Source organism: Eschrichtius robustus, chromosome 9 (genome assembly GCF_028021215.1).
Source record: "Eschrichtius robustus isolate mEscRob2 chromosome 9, mEscRob2.pri, whole genome shotgun sequence".
In the NCBI taxonomy this organism is placed as follows: domain Eukaryota; kingdom Metazoa; phylum Chordata; class Mammalia; order Artiodactyla; family Eschrichtiidae; genus Eschrichtius; species Eschrichtius robustus.
Window position 1 is genome coordinate 109,086,659 of NC_090832.1, and position 25,681 is coordinate 109,112,339.

General features: G+C 34.8%; 1 protein-coding gene across 1 annotated transcript in view; it reads right to left on the reverse strand.

Moving 5' to 3' along the window:
- EYS (eyes shut homolog) overlaps window positions 1-25,681 on the reverse strand; it is a 1,820,808-nt gene that overhangs the window by 638,684 nt on the left and 1,156,443 nt on the right. The window contains exon 28 of the mRNA XM_068550856.1: window positions 8,365-8,477. Within this exon, the coding sequence (XP_068406957.1) occupies window positions 8,365-8,477 (113 nt within the window). The remainder of the gene's footprint in view (window positions 1-8,364; window positions 8,478-25,681) is intronic.

The window sequence follows — 25,681 nt, forward strand, 5'->3', positions numbered from 1 at the left end:
GGACATTCCTCAAAATACTAAAAATAGAATTACCATATGATCTGGCAATCCCTTTTCTGGGCATATACCCAAAGGAAATGAAATGAGTACCTCAAAGAGATATTTACACCCCAATGCTATTGAAGTAATAACTAATATATGGAAATAACCTGATGTCTGCCAATGGATGAATTAATAAAGAAATTTTCATAGGTATATATATAATTGATTGGAATATTATTCAGTCTTTAAAAGGAAGGAGATCCTGCCATTTATGGCAACATGCATGAAAGTGGAGGACAGTATGGTAAGTGAAATGAGCTAGCATCAAAAAGAATAAAATACCTAGGAACAAACCTACCTAAGGAGGCAAAAGAGCTGTACTCCAAAAGCTACAAGATGCTGATGAAAGAAATCGAAGATGACACAGATGGAAAGATATACTGTATTCTTGGATTGGAAGAATCAATATTGTCAAAAAGACCATATTACCCAAGACAGTATACAGATTCAATGCAGTCCCTATCATATTACCAATGGCATTTTTCACAAACTAGAACAAAAAATAAAAAAATAAAATTTGTATGGAAACACAAAAGACCCCAAATAACTAAAACAATCCTGAGAAAGAAGAATGGAGCTAGAGGAGTCAGGCTCCCTGACTTCAGACTATACTACAAAGCTACAGGAATCAAAACAGTATGGTACTGGAACAAAAACAGAAATACAGATCAATGGAACAGGATAGGAAGCCCAGAAATAAAGCCATGCACTTATGGTCAATTTCTATAACAAAGGAGGTAAGACTATACGATGGAGAAAAAGCCTCTTTAATAAGTGGTGCTGGGAAAACTGGACAGCTACATGTAAAAAAATGAAATTAGAAAATTCTCTAACACCATAAACAAAATAAACTCGAAGTAGATCTGAGTGGACTAAGTCAGACACAGAAAGACAAATATCATATGATATTGCTTATATGTAGAATCTAAAAAAGGGTATGAATTAACTTATTTACAAAACAGATGTAGAAAACAAACTTATGGCTACCAGGGGATGGGGGGAGTGATAAATTGGGAGATTGAGATTGACATATACACAATACTATATATAAAACAGATAACTAATAAGAATCTGCTGTATAGCACAGGGAACCCTGTTCAATACTTTGTAATGGCCTATATGGGAAAGAATCTAAAAAAAGAGTGGATATATGTATATGTAAAACTGATTCACTTTGCTGTACACCTGAAACTAACACAACATTGTAAATCAAATATATTCCAAGAAAAAAAAAAAGAAAAATCTAAGTGTAAGACTGGATACTTTAAAACTCCTAGAGGAAAATACAGGCAGAACACACTTTGATATAAATTACAGCAATATGTTTTTGAATTTTTTAAATTAGGAGTTTGGGATTAACATATACACACTACTATATATAAAATAGATAAACAACAAGGACCTACTGTATAGCACAGGGACCTATATTCAATATCTTTTAATAACCTATAATGGAAAATAATTTGAAAAAGGTTATATATATATAATATATATACACAATATATACATATAACTGAATCACTTTGCTGTATACCTGAAACTAACACAACACTGTAAATTGACTGTATTTCGATAAAAAGAGGTGAAAAAAATAAGCTATTCTCAGAAAGAAAAATATTACATGACCTCACTTATACGTGAAATCTAAAGTCAAATACACAGAAGTAGAGAGTGGAACAGTGGTTACTAGGGGTAGGTAAGTGTCGGAAGTGGGGAGATGTTGGCTAAAGGGTACAAAGCTGCAGTTATGTAGGATGAATAAGTCTAGAGATTTAATGTACAAAATGATGATGGTTGTTAATAATACTGTAGATATTAGGTGCTTCCTTTGAAACTTATTATTTTTATTTTAATAAAATATATATTTAAAGTGTACATATGATGATTTGATAAACATATATGTAGTAAAATGTTTATTATAGTCAAGCTAACTAACATATCCATCTCCTCACATAGTTACCACATTTTTTATGGTGAGAGCACCTGAAATCTACTGTAAATTTTCAGTGTTCAGTTCAGTATTATTAACTATAGTCATCTGTTATTAAACTTCGTAGTAGATATTAAAATTCTCCTATACTATTGTCCTCATCATGGGAATCAGCAACTCATGGCACGGTTCATCTACCTGAAACCATTACACTCAGCTGTCGGTCATGAAAGGTAGGCAAGTCAGGGCAGACACATTCAAAACAGAGTTCCTACAACTGTGATAGATTCAGCTTCACGTGGCAAGCTCTCATCTCTTCAGTCCCAAATGTACAAATGTACATTGAATACTAAACCACAATTTCAACTCTTCTCCATCATCTGGCCTTTACTTGTAAATGATAATCACGTCTCTAGGAAACCAAGAGTGCATCGATCTCATATTGGCACATTGTGGTGAGACAAGTATCAGACTGGTTAAAGAACTGGAGAAAATTGTAACATATTATTTCATTTTAGATCTTATTTTATTATGTTTTTGAAGATAATAAATGATAAACCTTTGGATTCCCATTTCTGAGTAATCAAATTTTTCTTTTAGATTTTGTTTTGAAGGTTCATACTGTCTACTTAAAAATAATGGTGGAGGGTTTTTTAAAAAAATAAATGACATTTTACATATTACTTAGGATGTTAAAACTATGCCTTAATCTTTTACTAATAAAACATTTAAATCAAATATTTATTTAATAGTAGGGCATTTAGATTGGCACCACAAATTTATAACAGCATGCTATGTACTATATAACTTACTCCTTTCTGAAAAGCCAATAATACTCATTTTAATGATACTACTGGCCTGTTGAGATGATCTGTAAACAAACAGTTAAAAAGTAGAAAATGATCTCTGGTGCTTTCAGCCTTTTGTTTCCGAATCATTGCCTTTGACTTGAATACTTCTTACCATTATCATAACATACTCCTTCAGAAATAGTAATTATTTAAAAGAAAATACAAATAAAACTTAATCCAGACTTTTTAATAATATATAGAGACATTTGAGAATGCGTAATAAAGGGTAAGATGGCTGTTTGGATATAATGCAGCTTTAAAAGTTCACAAAAATGGTATGCTGCCATAGTTATCATTTTTTCTCAGTCAATATGTTATAAGATCTATCCATATTGACACATATAGGTGAATTTCATTCTTTTCAGCTGGCTTGTATTTCATCATGTTTACCATCCTTTTAAACATCCATTTCCCTGCTTTCCAATGTTTTACTATTTCTAATAAGCCTCAACAGAGTCTCACTGGATCACATCAGGGTGCCTCTCTAGGGAAGAAAACTGGAGGAGGAATAACTGATTTAGCTGTTCTTGACATCATACTACATTGGTACCTGATCCCTGAGCCTGAATGGAAGATCAAATTCATATAAGACATAAGCCAGTACATGGTGAAAAGTTCCTGCCTGAGGTATACACTATGTAGTTATTAAGAACACAGGTGAAGTAAATATAGGTTCCTATTAAAATAAACAGAAAATAGGGGCTTCCCTGGTGGCACAGTGGTTAAGAATCCGCCTGTCAATACAGGGGACACGGGTTCGAGCCCTGGTCTGGGAAGATCCCACGTGCCCCAGAGCAACTAAACCCGTGCGCCACAACTACTGAGCCTGTGCTCTAGAGACCGTGAGCCACAACTACTGAGCCTGCACTCTAGAGTCCGCGCTCCACAAGAGAAGCCATAGCAATGAAAAGCCTGAGCACCACAACCAAGAGTAGCCCCCGCTCTCCCGCAACTAGAGAAAAGCCTGCTTGCAAATAGAGAAAAGCCTGCTTGCAGCACCCAACGCAGCCAAAAATAAAATAAATAATAAAAAAATAAATTAAAAAAAAGACAGCAATTTCTTCCATGTTTAAAAAAAATAGACAGGAAATAATATAACAATCTAAAGGTGAAAGGATTTGTTATATAAATAAATATAATTGTCAATTCTATCACTGGAAAAAACCTTGGTAGAAAAATTCAAGCAAACAAACAAACAACAACAACAAAATAAACAAAACCCCAAATACCATATTAGGTGAATTGATTTTCTTGTCAGTGCTATGCTGAAATTTCCAGTTATTGATGGATTTTCTTATATCACCAGTATAAAGTTGATTGCTAAGAAAGAGGTGAGGAACTAGAACATACTATTCTAAAAATTTAAGTCTTTTGGTCAATTAAAAAATGCATCAAGCAAGAGATCCACAAATTTTGGGGATATTCACTTTATGTGTGTAAGACAGGAGCTAGTATTAATTTTGGTTTTGGCTTCTCAATAGCAGCATCTCAGTGTTAAAAGTAATATCAGATGCTAAGACTACAGTGTCTGTAAGAAAGTTCTGAATAACCCGGAATCCTCTACTGTAGAAACAGCCATCTGTAGAGAAGCCCTTTTGTAATGATCAGGTAAACAGAGTGCCATCAGGCATTTTAAGGGAAAGCAGCAGTTCTCATGGGAGACCCTATAGAGTCTGGGAGACCGCAATAATTTTTCATATGGCCTGCGAGGTTAAAATATTTTTAATAATGATACTAACATGTTATTTGACTTTTTCACTGTGTTTACATTTGCACTGGTGATCCAAGAACAATGGTGGAGAAAACTGCTGGTGACTAAAAATAGTAGTACCAAGTTATACTAACAGGTATAGTGTTCTCTACTAACAGTTTAAAAATCCAAATTTCACATGAATGTATTTGAGGCAGTGGCAAAATTATTATTTTTTAAAATTATAATTTATAAGTATATGCCTTTTTACTAATGTGTGTGAGGCAAAGGGGAGTATGCATAAAGTATACTTCTCTGTGTGCTGAAGTGTGAAGGTTGTCTCCAGAAGAAGCAATTTGTGATTATTTGATGTGTGAGAGCAACTAGCTGCTTCTTTTCATGGCAGACAATTTTACTTGAAAGAACTAGTATTCAAACTATGGTTATGCAATCTTAGGTATTAGGTAGACATTTTCTCAAAAACAAAATGAGACTGTCACTTCAAGGAAAACAACTAACAGTATTCATTGCCAATGATAAAAATTGAGTTTTAAGGCAAATATTAGAATTTTGGAAAAATCTAAAATGCACCCTTTTGCACTTGACAGCTTTACAATACTTAAAGACACTCTGGTGAGATTGGAGGGGATATTCACAGATAAGATTTTTCAGTATTTTATATTGATATGTGTTGACATTTGGGTTACCTGAATAACTCAAGGAACCAATATTTTTCTGGACATAGTACAAAATTGTGCATGGGTACAAGATTCATTCAAAATGCAAGATAAAACAATGGATTTTCATTTACAGAATATGAAAAGTTCACTGATTGGATTTTACATTTCACATTGCAACTAATGTTTAACAATCTATAACTTACCAAGTTTTGGTGTAATATCAAAGATGAGTATTCCCAGTTGCTTGAAAAGGCTACTTAAGTACCCCTATTATTTCCAAGTACATATCTATGTGAAGACTGAATTTCTTCAGCTACTTCAACAGAACAGTTACTGGACAGACTGAATGCAGAAACATATATCAAAATCCAGTATCTTCATTAAGCTAGACATTAAAGATATTTGCAAGAAATGTGAAACCACAAATCTTCTCATTATTTTTATTTGTTGATTTGGTAAGTGTATTTATTTTTCATAGAAACATATTATTTGAGGTTATGTAGCAAATTTATCTTTTCATTTTATGAGTTAAATAATAAATATATTTAAAACTCTTCTGTTTTCATTTCTAGTATGGTAAATACTGATAAATAATTCCATGTAAAAAAGCTCTTTGCAGTCAAAATAACTTTTAAGAGTGCAAAGACCAAAGTGTTTGAGAATCACTTGGTACAGTGAATCTAAAAGGAATTTCATAATAAAAATTTGTTTGAAGAAATATTCATAGTAGGATCACAAAATATTTTATACTGCACGTCTTTGAGCATCTACTATTCGAGGCCCTGGGGAAACAGGAGCGGAAGAGGCCTGTAGAGTCCATGCCTGCAAGGAGCTCAGGTCATAGTAAGGGAGCCATCAAGGAAACTTATGATCAAATGAAAACTACATTCAAATAGTGGCATCTCTCATAAAGAATAAAAAATAAATTATGGAAATAAAGAGTGACTAGGAGACATGCATGGGAGGTCACTTCATTTTCGGAGGTCTAGGAAGGCCTCTCTGATCAGGTCATAAATGTTGAGAAGCAGCCAGACTGGTGAAGAAGGGCTTGGGGAGATGATGCAGGGGCTTCTGGAGAAAGGACTAGAGGACAACTTTCTGGAAATGGTGGAAAATTTGGCAAAGAAGACCAGTCTCACTGAACTTTAAACAGAGAAGACAGTCCAATTTTATCTTCTTTATAATTATGAGGGAAATGTTACTTTTCTGATATTACAGAGAAGACAGGAATCAGGCAAATTTAAACCTTACTCAGTGTCATACAGCCAATAATTTAGAGAATTAGGCTTTGAAAACTATTACAAACCAATCCAATATAATAGCTCTCTTAGGAGAAGTGGTCTTAAATAAAATAAAGTGGTGGTAGTAGTTGGTGAAGGGACAGTGTAAATGTCCAGAGAAATTTAATAGTCTCCACTTTCTCTAACTCTAAACACAAGTAAAGTGCCTTTTATATGTTCACAGCTGTGTTGGATATCGTAGGGAGGGATAATATCACTTCATATTTTTAAAAAAACCAATATCACAAAATGGAGGTCAAACGACCGAATGGCATTGGATGTAAACAAAATAGGTCCTCTAGAGAAGAAAGAACAAGAAAAGACAAGGTTAAGAATTCCCTTGCACATAGCTGAGATCACACAATTTTTGGTTTTGTTTTATACTCATTTTTTTTTTAACATCTTTATTAGAGTATAATTGCTTTACAATGGTGTGTCAGTTTCTGCTTTATAACAAAGTGAATCAGTTATACATATATGTATGTCCCCATATCTCTTCCCTCTTGCATCTCCCTCCCTCCCACCCTCCCTATCCAACCCCTCTAGGTGGTCACAAAGCACCGAGCTGATCTCCCTGTGCTATGGGGCTTTTATACTCATTCTTAAAACAAAAATTAAATGTGCCCTACTTTCATAAAATTAAAAAAGTAGTTTGCTTATCAAATTGCTAAATTAACAGATTATTATATAAATTATAGAAAGATTCTATCATTTTCAATGAATTTGCTACCTAGTGACTGCCCTTAATTCATTTAACTATAAGTTAACAGATCATAGTATTTCACACAGAGGTAGAGAGCAAAGAATTTCAGAGTTAAATATTAGGAAATACTGCTAACTGCAAACCAATTAAAAATGGAGATAGACTTTCAACATAAATTAGGAATAAATGGTAAAATATAAGGACTTACTGGTGTTGGATTTATATTAAATTTTCTAGAACTTATTCAGTGTGAATTTGTGAGATATTAGGTTTTCATTTGATTAAAAACAAAACAAGCAAACAAAAAAGCTTGGTATCATAGGTGCCACATAAATATTTAAATGCATTAGCCAAAGAGGAAACAATGAAGAATGAGTTATCCTTTTACCTTCTGAAGTATTTCCTTAATTTTTGAATATACACAATTTCCCCCTACCGGTGAAGGAAATATTTGGCTATATTCAAATGTGTAATGTTCTTATAGCCTTCTGTTTTTATTTTTCTTAAAGCACTCTTCATTTTTATATGTTAATTTGAATATTTCATCAGTATCTCCTCTACTACACTATAAACTCCTTAAGGACAGTCACTGTGTGACTGTTTATTCACCTTAAACCATAGTGAATAGTAGAATTTCAATATTTCAAAAATTTTTAGTAGAATATATCAGTGTGTTTCTTCTGTTGACAAACAGGCTTTTATGCTGTCCTGCTCCACCACCCTCTGCCCCACAGGTAGAGATTTCTGTATCCAGAAGCAGATTGTCTGAAAGGAATGTCACCAATAATGAAAATTTAAGCACAATGACAACTTTTTGAGAGTAATATTTTAGAATTAAACACTACCCTAAACAATACACGACATACATGACTGTCAGTGTGCTTATATTTGAAATGCTCTGAGAGATGATGTTTTCTGATCATATTTAACTGATCATTTGTTGGTAGATATGCTGAGTCTTATACAGCACAAAGAAGAAACTCATTATAAATAAATGGTCCAACTTAATTGAGATGTAGTTTTAAAATGCTATAGTCTGTAAAGAAAGTAACGTAAAATGTAAAAGGGGAAGAGAAAGCAAAATGAAGAAAATATATTCTAGTCCTGATTAGATGATTTCAAATGGATATGTTACTTTTGGAGTGGTTATTTGAACAAGTATTTGAGAAATCATTAATAGTGTCTTACCTGCAACTGTCAATGTGAATTTTTTTCACTGCCTTGGATGGGATGAAAGATCCCCAGTTATTGATTTCTATAACTTCTATGCAGCCAGTAAAATTCTCAACTGGTCCAGAAATCTGAGAGGGAGGAAGGGAAGGAGGGAGAGAGAGGAAGAGAGGCAGAGAGAGAAAGAGAGAGAGTATAATTTATATTATTCCTACAATGTATTATTCTTGCTGCAAACTAGTCAGAGAGTACAATCAGATTGGGGGGTCTGATTTGATTTATTCAATATATTGGTAGAAATTAATACAACTCTTTCATAAATATTATTCTAAAAATTAGTAGGAAAGATTACCATTTTAGTCAAAAATTACTTGGAATCTGTATCTTATTATGGTATGAATTACACAAAGTCACTCATAGGAATAAAGAAAACATTTTCATTATTTATTGGAACATAGGAAAAAAGCTGATACACTCATCCTATCCATCAAGAAGTTACACTCTTCCATCTTTTGCCTCTGTTCCTTGTACTTTTTCTTTTGACATTAGTTACTTTATCCCATCCACAGCTATGGAACAACAAGAAAAATTTCTCTTTCCAGGGGCAAAGGAAACACAGAATAAGCTACAAATATTTGTCACATCCTGTAGCGCTGATGCATTCTGCATGCCTTTTGTGTTCAGTTGTGTGACTTATCCTTTTTGGAATAACTTGTGCAAGAAAAGATATCCAGAAAGATTGCCAAAGGGCCAAGAGCAAAAAGAGAAAATGACTTTGGAAAGCATTCATTTTGATGAACAAATATAACCTCTTAAACAGACATGACTTCTCATTGTATTCACTGTGAATATGCAGTATGACACCAGTAATTATATGTCTATATAAATTTACATTATGTTAAAAAAAGAAATTAGAAAAACTAAAAGGATTCAATAGTTAGAAATGAGTATTTATTTCAGGTTCTGTCTTCTGTTTCTCACTATTATTAAAAAATTCAAGCTAAGATGGAGCAAATCACGACCAGGGCAATCATTGAATTTAGACACTGAAAAATAAGTTGTCCACCTTGATTTTTGAATTACTATTCAAAAATTGAATTACTATTCTCAAGACTTGGCTTCTCATTGAGTGTAACATCAGAAAGAAAGAAAAAGAAAGTAAACAAGAAATCAAGAAAGAAAAAGAAAAACATAGATGGGAGGAAGGAAAGAGAGAAAGAAAGAGAAAAAAGAGAGAGAGAAAAAAGAAAGAAGGGAAGAGAAAGAAAGCAAGCTTTTGACTTGTATAAACATTTTTTGGGTGAATGTATTTTATTTCATCTTTTAACTTGAGTCTTAGTTTTAAAACTCTTAAACATTTTCTTCCTCTTTCTGATGTAGGCTCAAATATACTGCAAATCCTCTCAGCAAGTAACACTCTCTCAAGCGTAAAAAATGACTGAATTAGAAAACAAAACAGTATTTCAAAAAGAAGTCAGCTGATAACAAGGAAAATAGAAACATTTGGCTCTTACATACTGCAGAAGGGAAAATATTCATTTGTAATTGTTAGCTTAAAGTTTTATGGGCCTCATGAATGGTTTTGTTTATCAAATTTAATTTTTTTATTTTTATCACAATTTTTTTAACACCTTTATTGGAGTATAATTGCTTTACAATGGTGTGTTAGTTTCTGTTTTATAGCAAAGTGAATCAGCTATACTTATACATATATCCCCATATCCCCTCCCTCTTTTATCTCCCTCCCGCCCTCCCTGTCCCATCCGTCTAGGTGGTCACAAATCACCGAGCTGATCTCCCTGTGCTATGCAGCCACTTCCCACTAGCGAGATATTTTACATTTGGTAGTATATATTAGTTCATACCACTCTCTCACTTCGTCCCAGCTTACCCTTCCCCCTCCCCATATCTTCAACTCCATTCTCTACATCTGTGTCTTTATTCCTGTCCTGCCCCTAGGTTCTTCAGAACCTTTTTTTTTAAGATTCCATATATATGTGTTAGCATACGGTATTTGTTTTTCTCTTTCTGACTTACTTCACTCTGTATGACAGACTCTAGGTCCATCCAACACACTACAAATAACTCAGTTTCATTTCTTTTTATGGCTGAGTAATATTCCATTGTATATATGTGCCACATCTTCTTTATCCATTCATCTGTCGATGGACACTTAGGTTGCTTCCATGTCCTGGCTATTGTAAATAGAGCTGCAATGAACATTGTGGTACATGACTCTTTTTGAATTATGATTTTCAAAGGGTATATGCCCAGTAGTGGGGTTGCTGGGTTATATGGTAGTTCTATTTTTAGTTTTTTAAGGAACCTCCATGCTGTTCTCCATAGTGGCTGTATCAATTTACATTCCCACCAACAGTGAAAGAGGGTTCCCTTTTCTCCACACCCTCTCCAGCATTTATTGTTTCTAGATTTTTTAATGATGACCATTCTGACTGGTAAGAGGTGATCCCTCATTGTAGTTTTGATTTGCATTTCTCTAATGATTAATGATGTTGAGCATCCTTTCATGGGTCTGTTGTCAATCTGTATATCTTCCTTGGAGAAATGTCTATTATCACAATTTTTTAATTTTATTTTTATCACTCTGTCAAGTTTCAAAAATGACTGAATTAGAAAACAAAACAGTATTTCACAAAGAAGTCAGTTGATTCCAAGGAAAATAGAAACATTTGGCTCTTACATGCTGCAGAAGGGAAAATATTCATTTGTAATTGTTAGCTTAAAGTTTTTATGAGCCTCATGAATCGTTTTGTTTTCCAAATTTAATTTTTTATTTTTAACTCAGTTATACATGAAGCTTTCTTTTAAAATTTAAAATAAAGTTTACATATACTACTCCTGAAACATCATAAACATGTGAATTAGTAAAGTTTAAATTAAAAACTGAAAAAAAATTGATCTTAGAAAAATGCTTTTGATTGTAATGATTGTGAATGTTAAACTTTATTTTGACAAAGCTAAGCAATGGCATGATTTCAGTGCATATTTAAGTAGATATTTTTCTCTATTCATGAAGATCTACATTATTTATGGTAATGAAGAGTACAAAGAAAGTTTTAGCTTTAAAAATAAATATGAAGCCACCAGAGAGCTATACAAAATGTTCTGAAAGAAAATGATTCTGATTATTCTATTGAGAAACTTCTTGGAATTCTATGATTCAGTCTCATTCACGTTAATTAAAAATAAATATTAATTTATTTATCTTGGTCTTTTAAAATAGCAAGACAAATTTCCATGGCCTTTAAACTTGAACAAATTCAAAATTCTTTCATTTCTTATTTATTAATAAACTCACAACTCTCCAATTCTCTCACACATTAACTTCTGGTCATCTTGTTTAGAAAGAGTTATTTGGTCTTCAAATTATCACATAAGTCTTTTTCACTTTGAATATGAAAATTTTATTTTGCAAAACATAAGTCAAATGTATACCCAGAAATACTAAATCTAAATACTAATCTCCAATCACATGCATTTGAGATAATTTCTAGTGTTGAGAATTTTTTTCCTTTGAATTTGATTAACATATAGTAATCTGGTTAGTTAGGTTTCCAGGACAAAAGTAATACGGAAATGTAATGTGCATAATTGATGTGAGCAGTTACAATGTAACAATATATAATAGATTAATTAAGGACAAGAAATACTGAATCACTTAGATTATAGAAATGGTAATTTTGCATGTTACCTTTCTTCCAAAGAGAAATTTTTTAAAAAATGTTATTTATTTATGGCTGTGTTGGGTCTTCGTTTCTATGCGAGGGCTTTCTCTAGTTGCAGCAACTGGGGGCCACTCTTCATCGCGATGCGTGGGCCTCTCACTATCGCATCCTCACTTGTTGTGGAGCACAGGCTCCAGACGCGCAGGCTCAGTAATTGTGGCTCACGGGCCTAGTCGCTCCGTGGCATGTGGTATCTTCCCAGACCAGGGCTTGAACCCGTGTCCCCTGCATTGGCAGGCAGATTCTCAACCACTGCGCCACCAGGGAAGCCCCGATTATAGAAATGGTAATTTTGCATGTTACCTTTTTCCAAAGAGAAAATTTTTTATACTCACATATACTCCTGCAATTTCTCGAATCCAGTTCTTATTTTTATTCAAGACAAATAATGAAATTATGACTCCCAGTTATTTCTAAACAGTGTAAAATGGCAATGTGGTATGCCATCACACTGAATCAGGAATATGATTCATGGTACTGACCAGTAATAGCAGAGTTCTCTTTATTTTTTTCCTTTCCAACTTGTGCTGTCTCAAAATTATATCTTCACTATATTATCATTTTTCTACCTCCATATTAACAGAAGGATATTTAATTGTATCTCTGGCATTTCCTGGTCTTTGCTCTCACTCCTTTAAAGAGAGTTGAAGTCAGGAATTTTCCATACTGTATAAACAAGGCTTCATGTTAATATTCAATAGCAGGTACACAAAGTTCAGTTAGGGGACTCACATGGCTATAGTTTAGACTGTGTATACAATCTTCTAAATTTACAAATAAACACTTTTAAATACAAATATACCATATGATTTTTAAAATTATTTTTTAAATGCCTAAACATTTAATGTTATGTAAAAAAGTTGTAAAAATGAGGGGAGCGTTCATTTTTTGTCGTCCTGACTTAGTACACACACAATTACTTAAGTATATGGATTCTTGGTTAAACTGCTATTAAGTGGTAATATTAATGGCTAGTTTCCTATCTTCCTAATCAGTAGTTTATGACTTTCAATTTACATTATGTTGCTTATGTTTTTAAATGATTCTCCAGTGTACCTACTGTAAATAATTTGGCCAAATTCAAATGACCTATTAGATTAGTGGACTTTAAAAAGCAATAAATTTGGTTTGGAAGCAATTGAGAAATAGTCAATTGGTATTACAAAAACAACTCCAATAGTTTACTCTTTACTTTAGATTGTTTTATCAATTACTCTATTTCTTTGCTTTTAATAAGAAGGTCTGAGGTACACTATAGTAATTTGATATATTTTTGAGAAATTTAAAAAATAGAGATTCTTTAAAGCTGACAATACTAGTAGATGAAATCAATGGTTTTCCTACTGTGTGACCTGAGGAGCCAAAGTATAGGGCAAATATTATATTTCTATTTTTAAAATTTCTACATGTTTCTTTAATAGACTTGATTTTTTTGTTGATTATACTTCTACTTGATTTTTTTTTTTACCTTCATTATATATGTATTTTTTTATTTATTTATTTTTTAACACCTGTATTGGAGTATAATTGCTTTACAATGGTGTGTTAGTTTCTGCTTTATAACAAAGTGAATCAGTTATACATATACATATGTTCCCATATCTCTTCCCTCTTGTGTCTCCCTCTCTCCCTTCCTCCCTATCCCACCCCTCTAGGTGGTCACAAACACCGAGCTGATCTTCCTGTGCTATGCGGCTGCTTCCCACTAGCTATCTATTTTACGTTTGGTACTGTATATATGTTCATGCCACTCTCTCACTTTGTCCAAGCTTACCCTTCCCCCTCCCCATATCTTCAACTCCATTCTCTAGTAGGTCTGTGTCTTTATTCCCGTCTTGCCCCTAGGTTCTTCATGACCTTTTTTTTTTTTTTTTTTCTTAGATTCCATATATATGTGTTAGCATACTGTATTTGTTTTTCTCTTTCTGACTTACTTCACTCTGTATGACAGACTCTAGGTCTATCCACCTCACTACAAATAACTAAATTTCATTTCTTTTTATGGCTGAGCAATACTCCATTGTATATATGTGCCACATCTTCTTTATCCATTCATCTGTCGATGGACACTTAGGTTGCTTCCATGTCCTGGCTATTGTAAATAGAGCTGCAATGAACATTTGGTACATGAATCTTTTTGAATTATGGTTTTCACAGGGTATATACCCAGTAGTGGGATTGCTGGGTCGTATGGTAGTTCTATTTTAAGGAACCTCCATACTGTTCTCCATAGTGGCTGTATCAATTTACATTCCCACCTACAGTGCAAGAGGGTTCCCTTTTCTCCAAACCCTCTCCAGCATTTATTGTTTCTAGATTTTTTGATGATGGCCCTTCTGACTGGTGTGAGATGATATCTCATTGTACTTTTGATTTGCATTTCTCTAATGATTAATGATGTTGAGCATTCTTACATGTGTTTGTTGGCAATCTGTATATCTTCTTTGGAGAAATGTCTATTTAGGTCTTCTGCCCATTATTGGATTAGATTGTTTGTTTTTTTGATATTGAGCTGCATGAGTTGCTTGTAAATTTTGGAGATTAATCCTTTGTCAGTTGTTTCATTTGCAAATATTTTCTCCCATTCTGAGGGTAGTCTTTTCGTCTCGTTTATGGTTTCATTTGCTGTGCAAAAGCTTTTAAGTTTCATTAGGTCCCATTTGTTTAGTTTTGTTTTTATTTCCATTTCTCTAAGAGGTGGGTCAAAAAGAATCTTGCTGTGATGTATGTCATAGACTGTTCTGCCTATGTTTTCCTCTAAGAGTTTGATAGTGTCTGGAATTACATTTAGGTCTTTAATCCATTTTGAGTTTATTTTTGTGTATGGTGTTAGGGAGTGTTTTAATTTCATACTTTTACATGTAACTGTCCAGTTTTCCCATCACCACTTTTTGAAGAGGCTGTCATTTCTCCACAGTATATTCTTGCCTCCCTTATGAAAGATAAGGTGACCATATGTGCTTGGGTTTATCTCTGGGATTTCTATCCTGTTCCATTGATCTATATTTCTGTTTTTGTGCCAGTACCATACTGTCTTGATTACTGTAACTTTGTAGTATAGTCTGAAGTCAGGGAGCTGGATTCCGCCAGCTCCATTTTTCTTACTCAAGTTTGCTTTGGCTATTCGGGGTCTTTTGCGTTTCCATACAAATTGTGAAATTTTTTGTTCTAGTTCTGTGATAAATGCCAGTGGTAGTTTGATAGGGATTGCACTGAATATGTAGATTGCTTTGGGTAGTGGAGTCATTTTCACAATGTTGATTCTTCCAATTCAAGAACATGGTATATCTCTCCATCTAATTGTATCATCATTAATTTTTTTCATCAGTGTCTTATAATTTTCTGCATACAGGTGTTTTGTCTCCTTAGGTAAGTTTATTCCTAGGTATTTTATTCTTTTTGATGCAGTGGTAAACGGGAGTGTTTTCTTAATTTCACTTTCAGATTTTTAATCATTAGTGTATAGGAATGCAAGAGCTTTCTGTGCATTAATTTTTTATCCTGCTACTTTACCAAATTCATTGATTAGCTCTAGTAGTTTTCTGGTAACATCTTTAGGATTCTCTATGTATAGTATCATGTCATCTGTAAACAGTGACACCTTTACTTCTTCTTTTCTGATTTGGATTCTTTTATTTCTTTTTCTTCTTTGATTGCTGTGGCTAAAACTTCCAAAACTATGTTGAATAATAGTGTTGAGAGTGGGCAACCTTGTCTTTTTCCTGATCTTAGTGGAAATGGTTTCAGTTTTTCACCATTGAGAATGATGTTGGCTGTGGGTTTGTCATATATGGCCTTTATTATTTTGAGGAAAGTTCCCTCTATGCCTACATTCTGCAGGGCTTTTTTCATAAATGGGTGTTGAATTTTGTCAAAAGCTTTCTCTGCATCGATTGAGATGATCATATGGTTTTTCTCCTTCAATTTGTTAATATGGTGTATAACGTTGATTGATTTGCATATATTGAAGAATCCCTGCATTCCTGGGATAAACCCCACTTGATCATGTTGTATCATCCCTTTAATGTGCTATTGGATTCTGTTTGCTAGTATGTTGATGAGGATTTTTGCACCTATGTTCATCAGTGATATTGGCTTGTAGTTTTCTTTCTTTTTCTGGTTTTGGTTTCAGGGTGATGGTGGCCTCATAGAATGAGTTTGGGAGTGTTCCTCCCTCTGCTATATTTTGGAAGAGTTTGAGAAGGATAGGTATTAGCTCTTCTATAAATGTTTGATAGAATTCACCTATGAAGGCAACTGGTCCTGCGCTTTTTCTGGAAGATTTTTAATCACAGTTTCAATTTCAGTGCTTGTGATTGGTCTGTTCATATTTTTTATTTCTTCCTGGTTCAGTCTCGGAAGGTTGTGCATTTCTAAGAATTTGTCCATTTCTTCCAGGTTGTACATTTTATTTTCATAGCGTTACTTGTAGTAATCTCTCATGATCCTTTGCATTTCTGCAGTGTCAGTTGTTACTTCTCCTTTTTCATTTCTAATTCTATTGATTTGAGTCTTCTCCCTTTTTTTCTTGACGAGTCTGGCTAATGGTTTATCAATTTTGTTTATCTTCTCAAAGAACCAGCTTTTAGTTTTATTTATCTTTGCTATCATTTCCTTCATTTCTTTTTCATTTATTTCTGGTCTGATCTTTATGATTTCTTTCCTTCTGCTAACTTTGGGGGTTTTTTGTTCTTCTTTCTCTAATTGTTTTAGGTGTAAGGTTAGGTTGTTTATTTGAGATGTTTCTTGTTTCTTGAGGTAGGTTTGTATTGCTGTAAACTTCTCTCTTAGAACTGCTTTTGCTGCATCCCATAGGATTTGGGTCATCATATTTTCATTGTCATTTGTTTCCAGGTATTTTTTGATTTCCTCTTTGATTTCTTCAGTGATCTCTTGTTAAGTAGTGTATTGTTTAGCCTCCATGTGCTTGTATTCTTTACAGATTTTTTCCTGTAATTGATATCTAGTCTCATAGCGTTGTGGTCAGGGAAGATACTTGATACGCTTTCAATTTTCTTAAATTTACCAAATCTTGATTTGTGACCCAAGTTATGATATATCCGGGAGAATGTTCCATGTGCACTTGAGAACACTGTGTATTCTGTTGTTTTTGGATGGAATATCCTATAAATATCAATTAAGTCCACCTTGTTTAATGTATCATTTAAAGCTTGTTTTTCCTTATTTATTTTCATTTTGGATGATCTGTCCATTGGTGAAAGTGGGGTGTTAAAGTCCCCTACTATGATTGTGTTACTGTCGATTTCCTCTTTTATGGCTGTTAATATTTGCCTTATGTATTGGGGTGCTCTAATGTTGGGTGCATAAATATTTACAATTGTTCTATCTTCTTCTTGGATCAATCTCTTGATCATTATGTAGTATCCTCCTTTGTTTCTTGTAATAGTCTTTATTTTAAAGTCTATTTTGTCGGATATGAGAATTGCTACTCCAGTTTTCTTTTGATTTCCACTTGCATGGAATATCTTTTTCTATCACCACACTTTCAGTCTGTATGTGTTCCTACGTCTGAACTGTGTCTCTTGTAGACAGCATATATAAGGGTATTGCTTTTTTATCCATTCAGCCAGTCTATGTCTTTTGGTTGGAGCATTTAATCCATTTACATTTAAGGTTGTTATTGATATGTATGTTGCTATTCCCATTTTCTTAATTGTTTGGGTTTGTTATTGTAAGTCTTTTCCTTCCCTTGGGTTTCCTGCCTAGAGAAGTTCCTTTAGCATTTGTTGTAAAGCTGGTTTGGTAGTGCTGAAATCTCTTAGGTTTTGCTTGTCTGTAAAGCTTTTAATTTCTCCATCAAATCTGAATGAGTTCCTTCCTGGGTAGAGTAATCTTGGTTGTAGGTTTTTCTCCTTCATCGCTTTAAATATGTCCTGCCACTCCCTTCTGGCTTGCAGAGTTTCTGCTTAAAGATCAGCTGTTAACCTTATGGGAATATCCTTGTGTGCTATTTGTTGTTTTTCCCTTGCTGCTTTTAATATTTTTTCTTTGTATTTAATTTTTTATAGTTTGATTAATATGTGTCTTAGCATGTTTCTCCTTGTATTTATCCTGTATGGGACTCTCTGTGCTTCCTGGACTTGATTAACTATTTCCTTTCCCATATTAGGGAAGTTTTCAACTATAATCTCTTCAAATATTTTCTCAGTCCCTTTCTTTTTCTCTTCTTCTTCTGGGACCCCTATAATTCGAAATTTGGTGCATTTAATGTTCTCCCAGATGTCTCTGAGACTGTCCTCAGTTCTTTTCATTCTTTTTTCTTTATTCTGCTCTGCAGTAGTTATTTCCACTATTTTAGCTTCCAGGTCACTTATCCGTTCTTCTGCCTCAGTTATTCTGCTATTGATCCCTTCTAGAGAATTTTTAATTGCATTTATCATGTTGTTCATCATTGTTAGTTTGCTCTTTAGTTCTTCTAGGTCCTTATTAAACGTTTCTTGTATTTTCTCTATTCTATTTCCAAGATTTTGTATCATCTTTACTATCATTATTCTGAATTTTTTTCAGGTAGACTGCCTATTTCCTCTTCATTTGTTAAGTCTGGTGGGTTTTTACCTTGCTCCTTCATCTGCTGTGTGTTTTTCTGTCTTCTCATTTTGATTAACTTACTGTGTTTGGGGTCTCCTTTTCACAGGCTTCTGTTTCATAGTTCCCATTGTTTTTGGTGTCTGTCCCCAGTGGCTAAGCTTGGTTCAGTGGGTTGTGTAGGCTTCCTGTTGGAGGGAACTAGTGCCTGTGTTCTGGTGGATAAGGCTCGATCTTGTCTTTCTGATGGGCAGGTCCACGTCTGGTGATGTATTTTGGGGTGTCTGTGGCCTTATTATGATTTTAGGCAGCCTCTGTGCTAATGGATGGTGTTGTGTTCCTGTCTTTCTAGTTGTTTGGCATAGGGTGTCCAGCACTGTAACTTGCTGGTCGTTGAGTGAAGCTGGGTCTTGGCGTTGAGTTGAAGATCTCTGGGAGTTTTTCACCATTTGATACTACATGGAGCTGGGAGGTCTCTTGTGGACCAGTTCCTGAAGTTGGCTCTCCCAACTCAGAGGCACAGCCCTGATGCCTGGCTGGAGCACCAAGAGCTTTTCATCCACACGGCTCAGAATAAAAGGGAGAAAATATAGAAAGAAATAAAGAGAGAAAATAAAATAAAATAAAGTAAGATAAAATAAAATAATGTTCTTAAAATAAAAAATAATTATTAAGAAAAATATTTTAAAAAGTAAAAAAAAAAAAAAAAAAAACAGACAGAACCTGAGGACAAATGGTAAAAGCAAATCTAAACAGACAAAATCACACACAGAAGCATACACATACACACTCACAAAAAGAGAAAAAGGGAAAAAATATATATATATATCATTATTCCCAAAGTCCCCCTCCTCAATTTGGGATTTTTCATTGTCTATTCAGGTATTCCACAGATGCAGGGTACATCAAATTGAATGTGGAGATTTACTCCGCTGCTCCTGAGGCTGCTGGGAGTGATTTCCCTTTCTCTTCTTTGTTCGCAGAGCTCCCGGGGTTCAACTTTGGATTAGGGCCCGCCTCTGCATGTAGGTCACCTGAGGGCATCTGTTCTTCGCTCAGACAGGATGGGGTTAAAGGAGCAGGTGCTTCAGGGGCTCTGGCTCACTCAGGCTGGGGACAGGGAGGGGTATGGATGCAGGGCGAGCCTGCAGCGGCAGAGGCCAGCGTGACGTTGCACCAGCCTGTGGCACGCCGTTTGTTCATCACAGGAGCCTGGCGGTGGCGGGCTGCACAGGTTCCCGGGAGGGGCGGTGTGGATAGTGACCTGTGCTTGCACACAGGCTTCTTGGTGGTGGCAGCAGCAGCCTTAGCGTCTCATGCCCATCTCTGGGGTCCGCGCTGATTGCCGAGGCTCACACCCGTCTCTGGAGCTCGTTTAGGCGGCGCTCTGAATCTCTTCTCCTCGCGCACCAGGAAACAAAGAGGGAAGAACAAGTCTCTTGCCTCTTCGGCAGTTCCAGACTTTTTCCCAGACTCCTTCCCGGCTAGCCGTGGTGCACTAGCCCCTTCAGGCTGTGTTCACACAGCCAACCCCAGTCCTCTCCCTGGGATCCGACCGAAGCCCAAGCCTCAGCTCCCAGACCCCGCCTGCCCCGGCGGGTGAGCAGAGAAGCCTCTCGGGCTGGTGAGTGCTGGTCAGCACTGATCCTCTGTGTGGGAATCTCTCTGCTTTGCCCTCTGCACTCCTGTTGCTGCACTCTCCTCCATGGCTCTGAAGATCCCCCACTCTGCCACCCACAGTCTCTGCCCACGAAGGGGTTTTCTAGTGTGTGGAAACCTTTCCCCCTTCACAGCTCCCTGCCACTGGTGCAGGTCCCGTCCCTATTCTTTTGTCTCTGTTTATTCTTTTTTCTTTTGCCCCACCCAGGTACGTGGGGAATTTCTCGCCTTTTGGGAGGTCTGACGTCTTCTGCCAGCATTCAGTAGCTGTTCTGTAGGAGTTGTACCACATGTAGATGTATTTCTGATGTATTTGTGAAGAGGAAGTTGATCTCCGCGTCTTACTCTTCCACCATCTTGAAGCTCCTCTCTCTACTTGATTTTTAAAATAGTTTTCCATTTTTCTTCTCTTAAAGTTCATGTTTTATTTCAGCTTTTAGATAAATTTCTAATAACTGTTTTAAAGTCCTTATATGCTAATTATGTAACCTCTATGATGTATTGATCTGTTTCCTTGTACTCATTTTTATCCTGCTCACAGTGCACAGTTTCCTATTTTCCATACCCAATAATTTTTTATTGGGTACTAAAAGTTGTATCATTACTATGTTGTGTTTTCCTCTATAATTTTTTCCAATTTTCTAATTGTTTGTGGCAGTAAGTATAGTGTAGTACCAATTACTCATTCAAGGCCAGAAAATCTATATGCATTTTTTTAAATCAATAATTCTACATGGTATATATGATAGAACAGAAAGTCTCCATTACAAAACTCTTACTGCGATACCTGATTCCCTGATCATTTTTCATGCTCTTTTATCAATTTATTCTAGTATTAGCTTTCAATTTTCTAAGCAACATGTTCATATTACTTGTGTATTAATTATTCAATTTTGCATATTTTTGTAGACTTCCTTTTATGTAAGATTACATGTGTGCCATATATACTAATTTTGGTTATATACATATTCAGCATTATATTAATAATAATTTTAGTTGCATCATAGTTTTGATTTAAATATTTAAGTTTACATTATTACTATATAATATTATTCAGAGTTGAGATGTACAGTGAACTATGGCAACTTTTTCTTTCTTTTGCAACCTTTTGTTTTTACTCAATCTCATTATTGCCTCTTTTTATTGACTTAGAGTTTATATTTTTATTATCCTCAAACTCTCTGCCAGAAGTATAAAACCCTCCTCAATAATTCAAATGCCATGACCACTTATTAATTTGATTTTTCTCTTTTAATTTGAATTTTCACAATCTCTTCACTATCACATTTGAAATTTACTTTATAGCTGTCCTGTGATGAATCCACTCTTATCTGGTTTCCATATGTTTACTCCTTTATTGGCATATTCATTGATAATATAATAAAAGTTGATCAGTATCAGCTTCAAACTGACAGTAGCAACTGAAAGCTCATAAAGCAACATAGGGCTAATGTAACTAAGCCCTATACTTGCTAATGACTAAAAAAGTAGAAAGGATAATATTGTGATGAAGGAAGCAATGACTCTGATGAAATACATGTGTGGTATGAAGAAGAATGGAGGGAAATAAAGAAGTAGAAAATGCAATGCTATGAATAGTTGTTAAATTCCTATTATGTATTTATTAGTTTCTCTAAAATCATTCCAAAGCTAGGGATCTTGGAAAATAATAGGTCAAGAAAAACATAGAAATCGGTAGGAAGTACCTATTTTGTGCACCTACAGGTAAACTGAGATGTTAACATGTAGTGTTTTAGATGTCTAGCTTTTATGTAGGATAAACACAAGTTGGATGACAATTGTGTACTGTATATAATGCCAACTGAAACATATGAGTCCATCAATGTCTCAAAGGTGGAAATTTAGCAACGTAATGACAAAACAGCTACATAAAGTAGGAATATTTTAGTCTATAAATTTTAGTAATACCTCCACCAATTTTATTTTGCTATATTCATTAAATTATGTATACTTTGTAAAAATTATGGGATTCATGTGGACATAGTCTACAAGTAGAAAGAAAACAGAAAGCTGGTTACATCTAATTCTACAAATGAGAATAAAATTCATACATTGTTTGAACAAATATTTATAAAGCACATACTTTATAGTGAGCACAGCATTACTATGTATGGTTATGCCAATTTTTCACTGACAAAAAGTCTAGCTGATGGAGTGGAGTAGAGCTTGAATTTTAACCCACATTTTTTTCTCCAAGCTCTCTGCCCAGAAAGGTCTACTTGTGTCCAACCAGAGGGTTTACTGTTACTAATTCAAAGTCAATATATAGTCTAGCATCTGTGGGGCTAGGCACTGTTAAAATATAATGTCAGTTAGAAAACCAAAAGTTCAGTAAAAAATGTGAAAATGATGACAGATTTCAGTTTCTGATAATGACAGAGTGACTGGTTGGAGACCAAACCTCTTATAAAAACAACAAAATAGAGGAGAATTTAAATAAAAATCTTTTGACAGAATAGAGAACTACCAAGGCAGCAAGGACTTGAAGGGCCAAAGTCTCAGAGAGAAGGGAAACACAAATGTGGACCTTGACATTCAGTGTTCTATTGTATCTTGAATTACTTAGGAATTTACAAGTGGTAGATGAGACTTGAAGAAACTCGGCAAAGGCTTTTATGAACTTTTTGGGGCTAAGTGTGAAATAGTGAAATTCATGAGCTATCATTCTTAGAACATTGTCTACCTGATACTATATTTCTAGCTTCTTCAAGCCAGCGGGATTTTAGCGCTGCCTAGAATTTATCTCACAGCCATTTGCATCAGTGTTGTTGTTGACTGATTGCTCTTTCTTCATTACAGAAACTGACAAAGAATGTCCCTATATAATGGCACTAGAAAAACGTGAGCACTACATCAACCATTTTTCTGCAGTTTATTCTTTCTCTCAGCAAGGCCAGACATGTTCCGTCCTGCACACTATAATCTCTACAGCATTTCCCCCACTCCCAAACGTTGACACGTATCATTGCAATAGAGCTGTCTCTATGTTGAGGGATTTCCCATGGATTTTTAAAATTATAACAGCTTTATTAAGATGTAATTCACATATCATAAAATTAACCCATTTAAAGAGTACAATTTTGTGGCTTTCGTATATTAGCAGACTTTTTCAACCATTACTACAACCAATTTTAGAATAGATTTATCACCCAAAAAAGAAGCATCTATACATTAGCAATCACTTTCCATTTTTCTTCTGTATTAGGCAACTGCTAATCAACTTTCTATCTCTATAGATTTGCTTATTATGGGCATTTCATAAAAATAGACACATATAATATTTGGTGTTTTGTGACTGGTTTCTTTCATTTAGCAAATGCTGTTAAGGTTCCTCCATGTTGTGGTATATATCTGTACTTCATCCCTTTTATTACTGAATAATATTTCATTGTAGGAATATACCATATTTCATTTATCCATTTATCAGTTGATGGACATTTGTGTTATTCCATTTTTTTGGCTCTTAGGAATCTTTATGTGCTTTTGTGTGGACATAGGTTTTAATTTCTCTTGGGTATATGACAAATCCAGTGGAATTTGTATCTGTTTTTGTGATTTATTTAAGTGTTTCTTATAGCTGCTTCAGTATAAATCTTGGAGAAAGAGGAACTAATAGCTAGGAACTAACTTGCTATGCTGGAAATTAATATATCAAAATTACTTTTAATTGGTAACAATCTAAATGTCCATCTAAGGGAACTCCTCAAATAAACTGTCATACCACCATGGGCTGTGAAAGGAAAATGGAATATCTCCATATACTACTATGGAGAGTGCAGTGGATACTGTGGTATTCACTCTGATCTCCCTTTAGAAGTGAGGAATTTCTCCCTTTTTTCCACTACTAGGGGTACTGATGGCATACACAGTTCCCCTCTCAGCATTATTTGGGAATTACTTAAGTCTGAGAATATAACCTCATCCAAGTTTTCTCTTCTTTCCTAGGGCAGTTTGCACCCAAAGACTGGCTAACAAGGACTGTAACAGCGTGAGCTCCTGACCCTGAGTTTGACAAATCTGGTCAGCTTTGGCAGAAACCAGTACTGAGATTGCATCTCATTCCAACTTCTCCCCCTGCCAATTCTACTTCCTTCCTTTCACTTTCCTTTCATAGGTGGTAGTCCTATTAGCACACTTGAAAGCATCTGCACATTAATCTCCATCTAGTCTGCTTTCCAGAGAACATAACCTGCAAAAAAGTGATAACCAGGAAACATTGCTAGGTTAGAAAAGCAAAGTGAAGAAAAGTATATATATACACTATTATTTAGTAATGGAGGATTATGCATTTGTATGTGTTATTTGATTATATTTAACAACAAATGAGTAAGCCATAAAATGTGTTTACTTATACGTGGAGGAAATAGTGTGGAGATGACAATAGAAATTAAATTTCTTAAACTTATATGTTTAAATATAAATTTGAATTTGAAACCATGTAATTATATTACATAATTATAAAAGAACATACAATTTAAAAAAGCAATTCTTGGGCTTCCCTCGTGGTGCAGTGGTTTAAGAATCCGCCTGCCAGTGCAGGGGACACGGGTTCGAGCCCTGGTCTGGGAAGATCCCACATGCTGTGGAGCAACTAAGCCCGTGCGCCACAACTACCAAGCCTGCGCTCTAGAGCCCACAAGCCACAACTACTGAGCCCATGTGCCACAACTACTGAAGCCCACGTGCCTAGAGCCCGTGCTCCACAACATGAAAAGCCACCACGGTGAGAAACCCGCACACTGCAACAAAGAGTAGCCCCCGCTCGCTGCAACTAGAGAAAGCCCTCATGCAGCAACGAAGACCCGCAGCCAAAAGTAATACATTAATAAAATAAATTAAAAAAAAAAAAAAGCAATTCTTAAAACTCAGAAGTAGAATAAATGATCCTAACTATGGATCTAGTTGATGGCTTAAAAACACATAATCATTCTATTAACATTAAAACACAGTAATTTGAACATACATCCTTAGTGGAACCTTAAGGACAGAAAAAGTCATCAAAAAGAATTAAACTTTTTTCAGTAATTATATGTCGGCTGTAGTGATGCACCGTTATTCTGAGATAGATATGCCAATTGTATGATAAATATAATGTATAATGTGTATTATAATAATATTCAGAACAGAATTTTTTGGCATGTTTGGAAGGAAAGGATTTGGATTTGGATTGTAAGTGTTAGAATTAGCTCATGAGAGTTTTTTTCTAACAAAAAAAAAAAAAATTTCCTAGCTTTGACTACTGAAAGGGCTAGGGAAAAATGACAATGTGTTAGCAAAGAATGGCTCTAGATTCCATTTGTGATCTCTAAATACTATTTCACACCAAAAACATTTGGATTTCATGGAGAAATGCCTAATTCTTC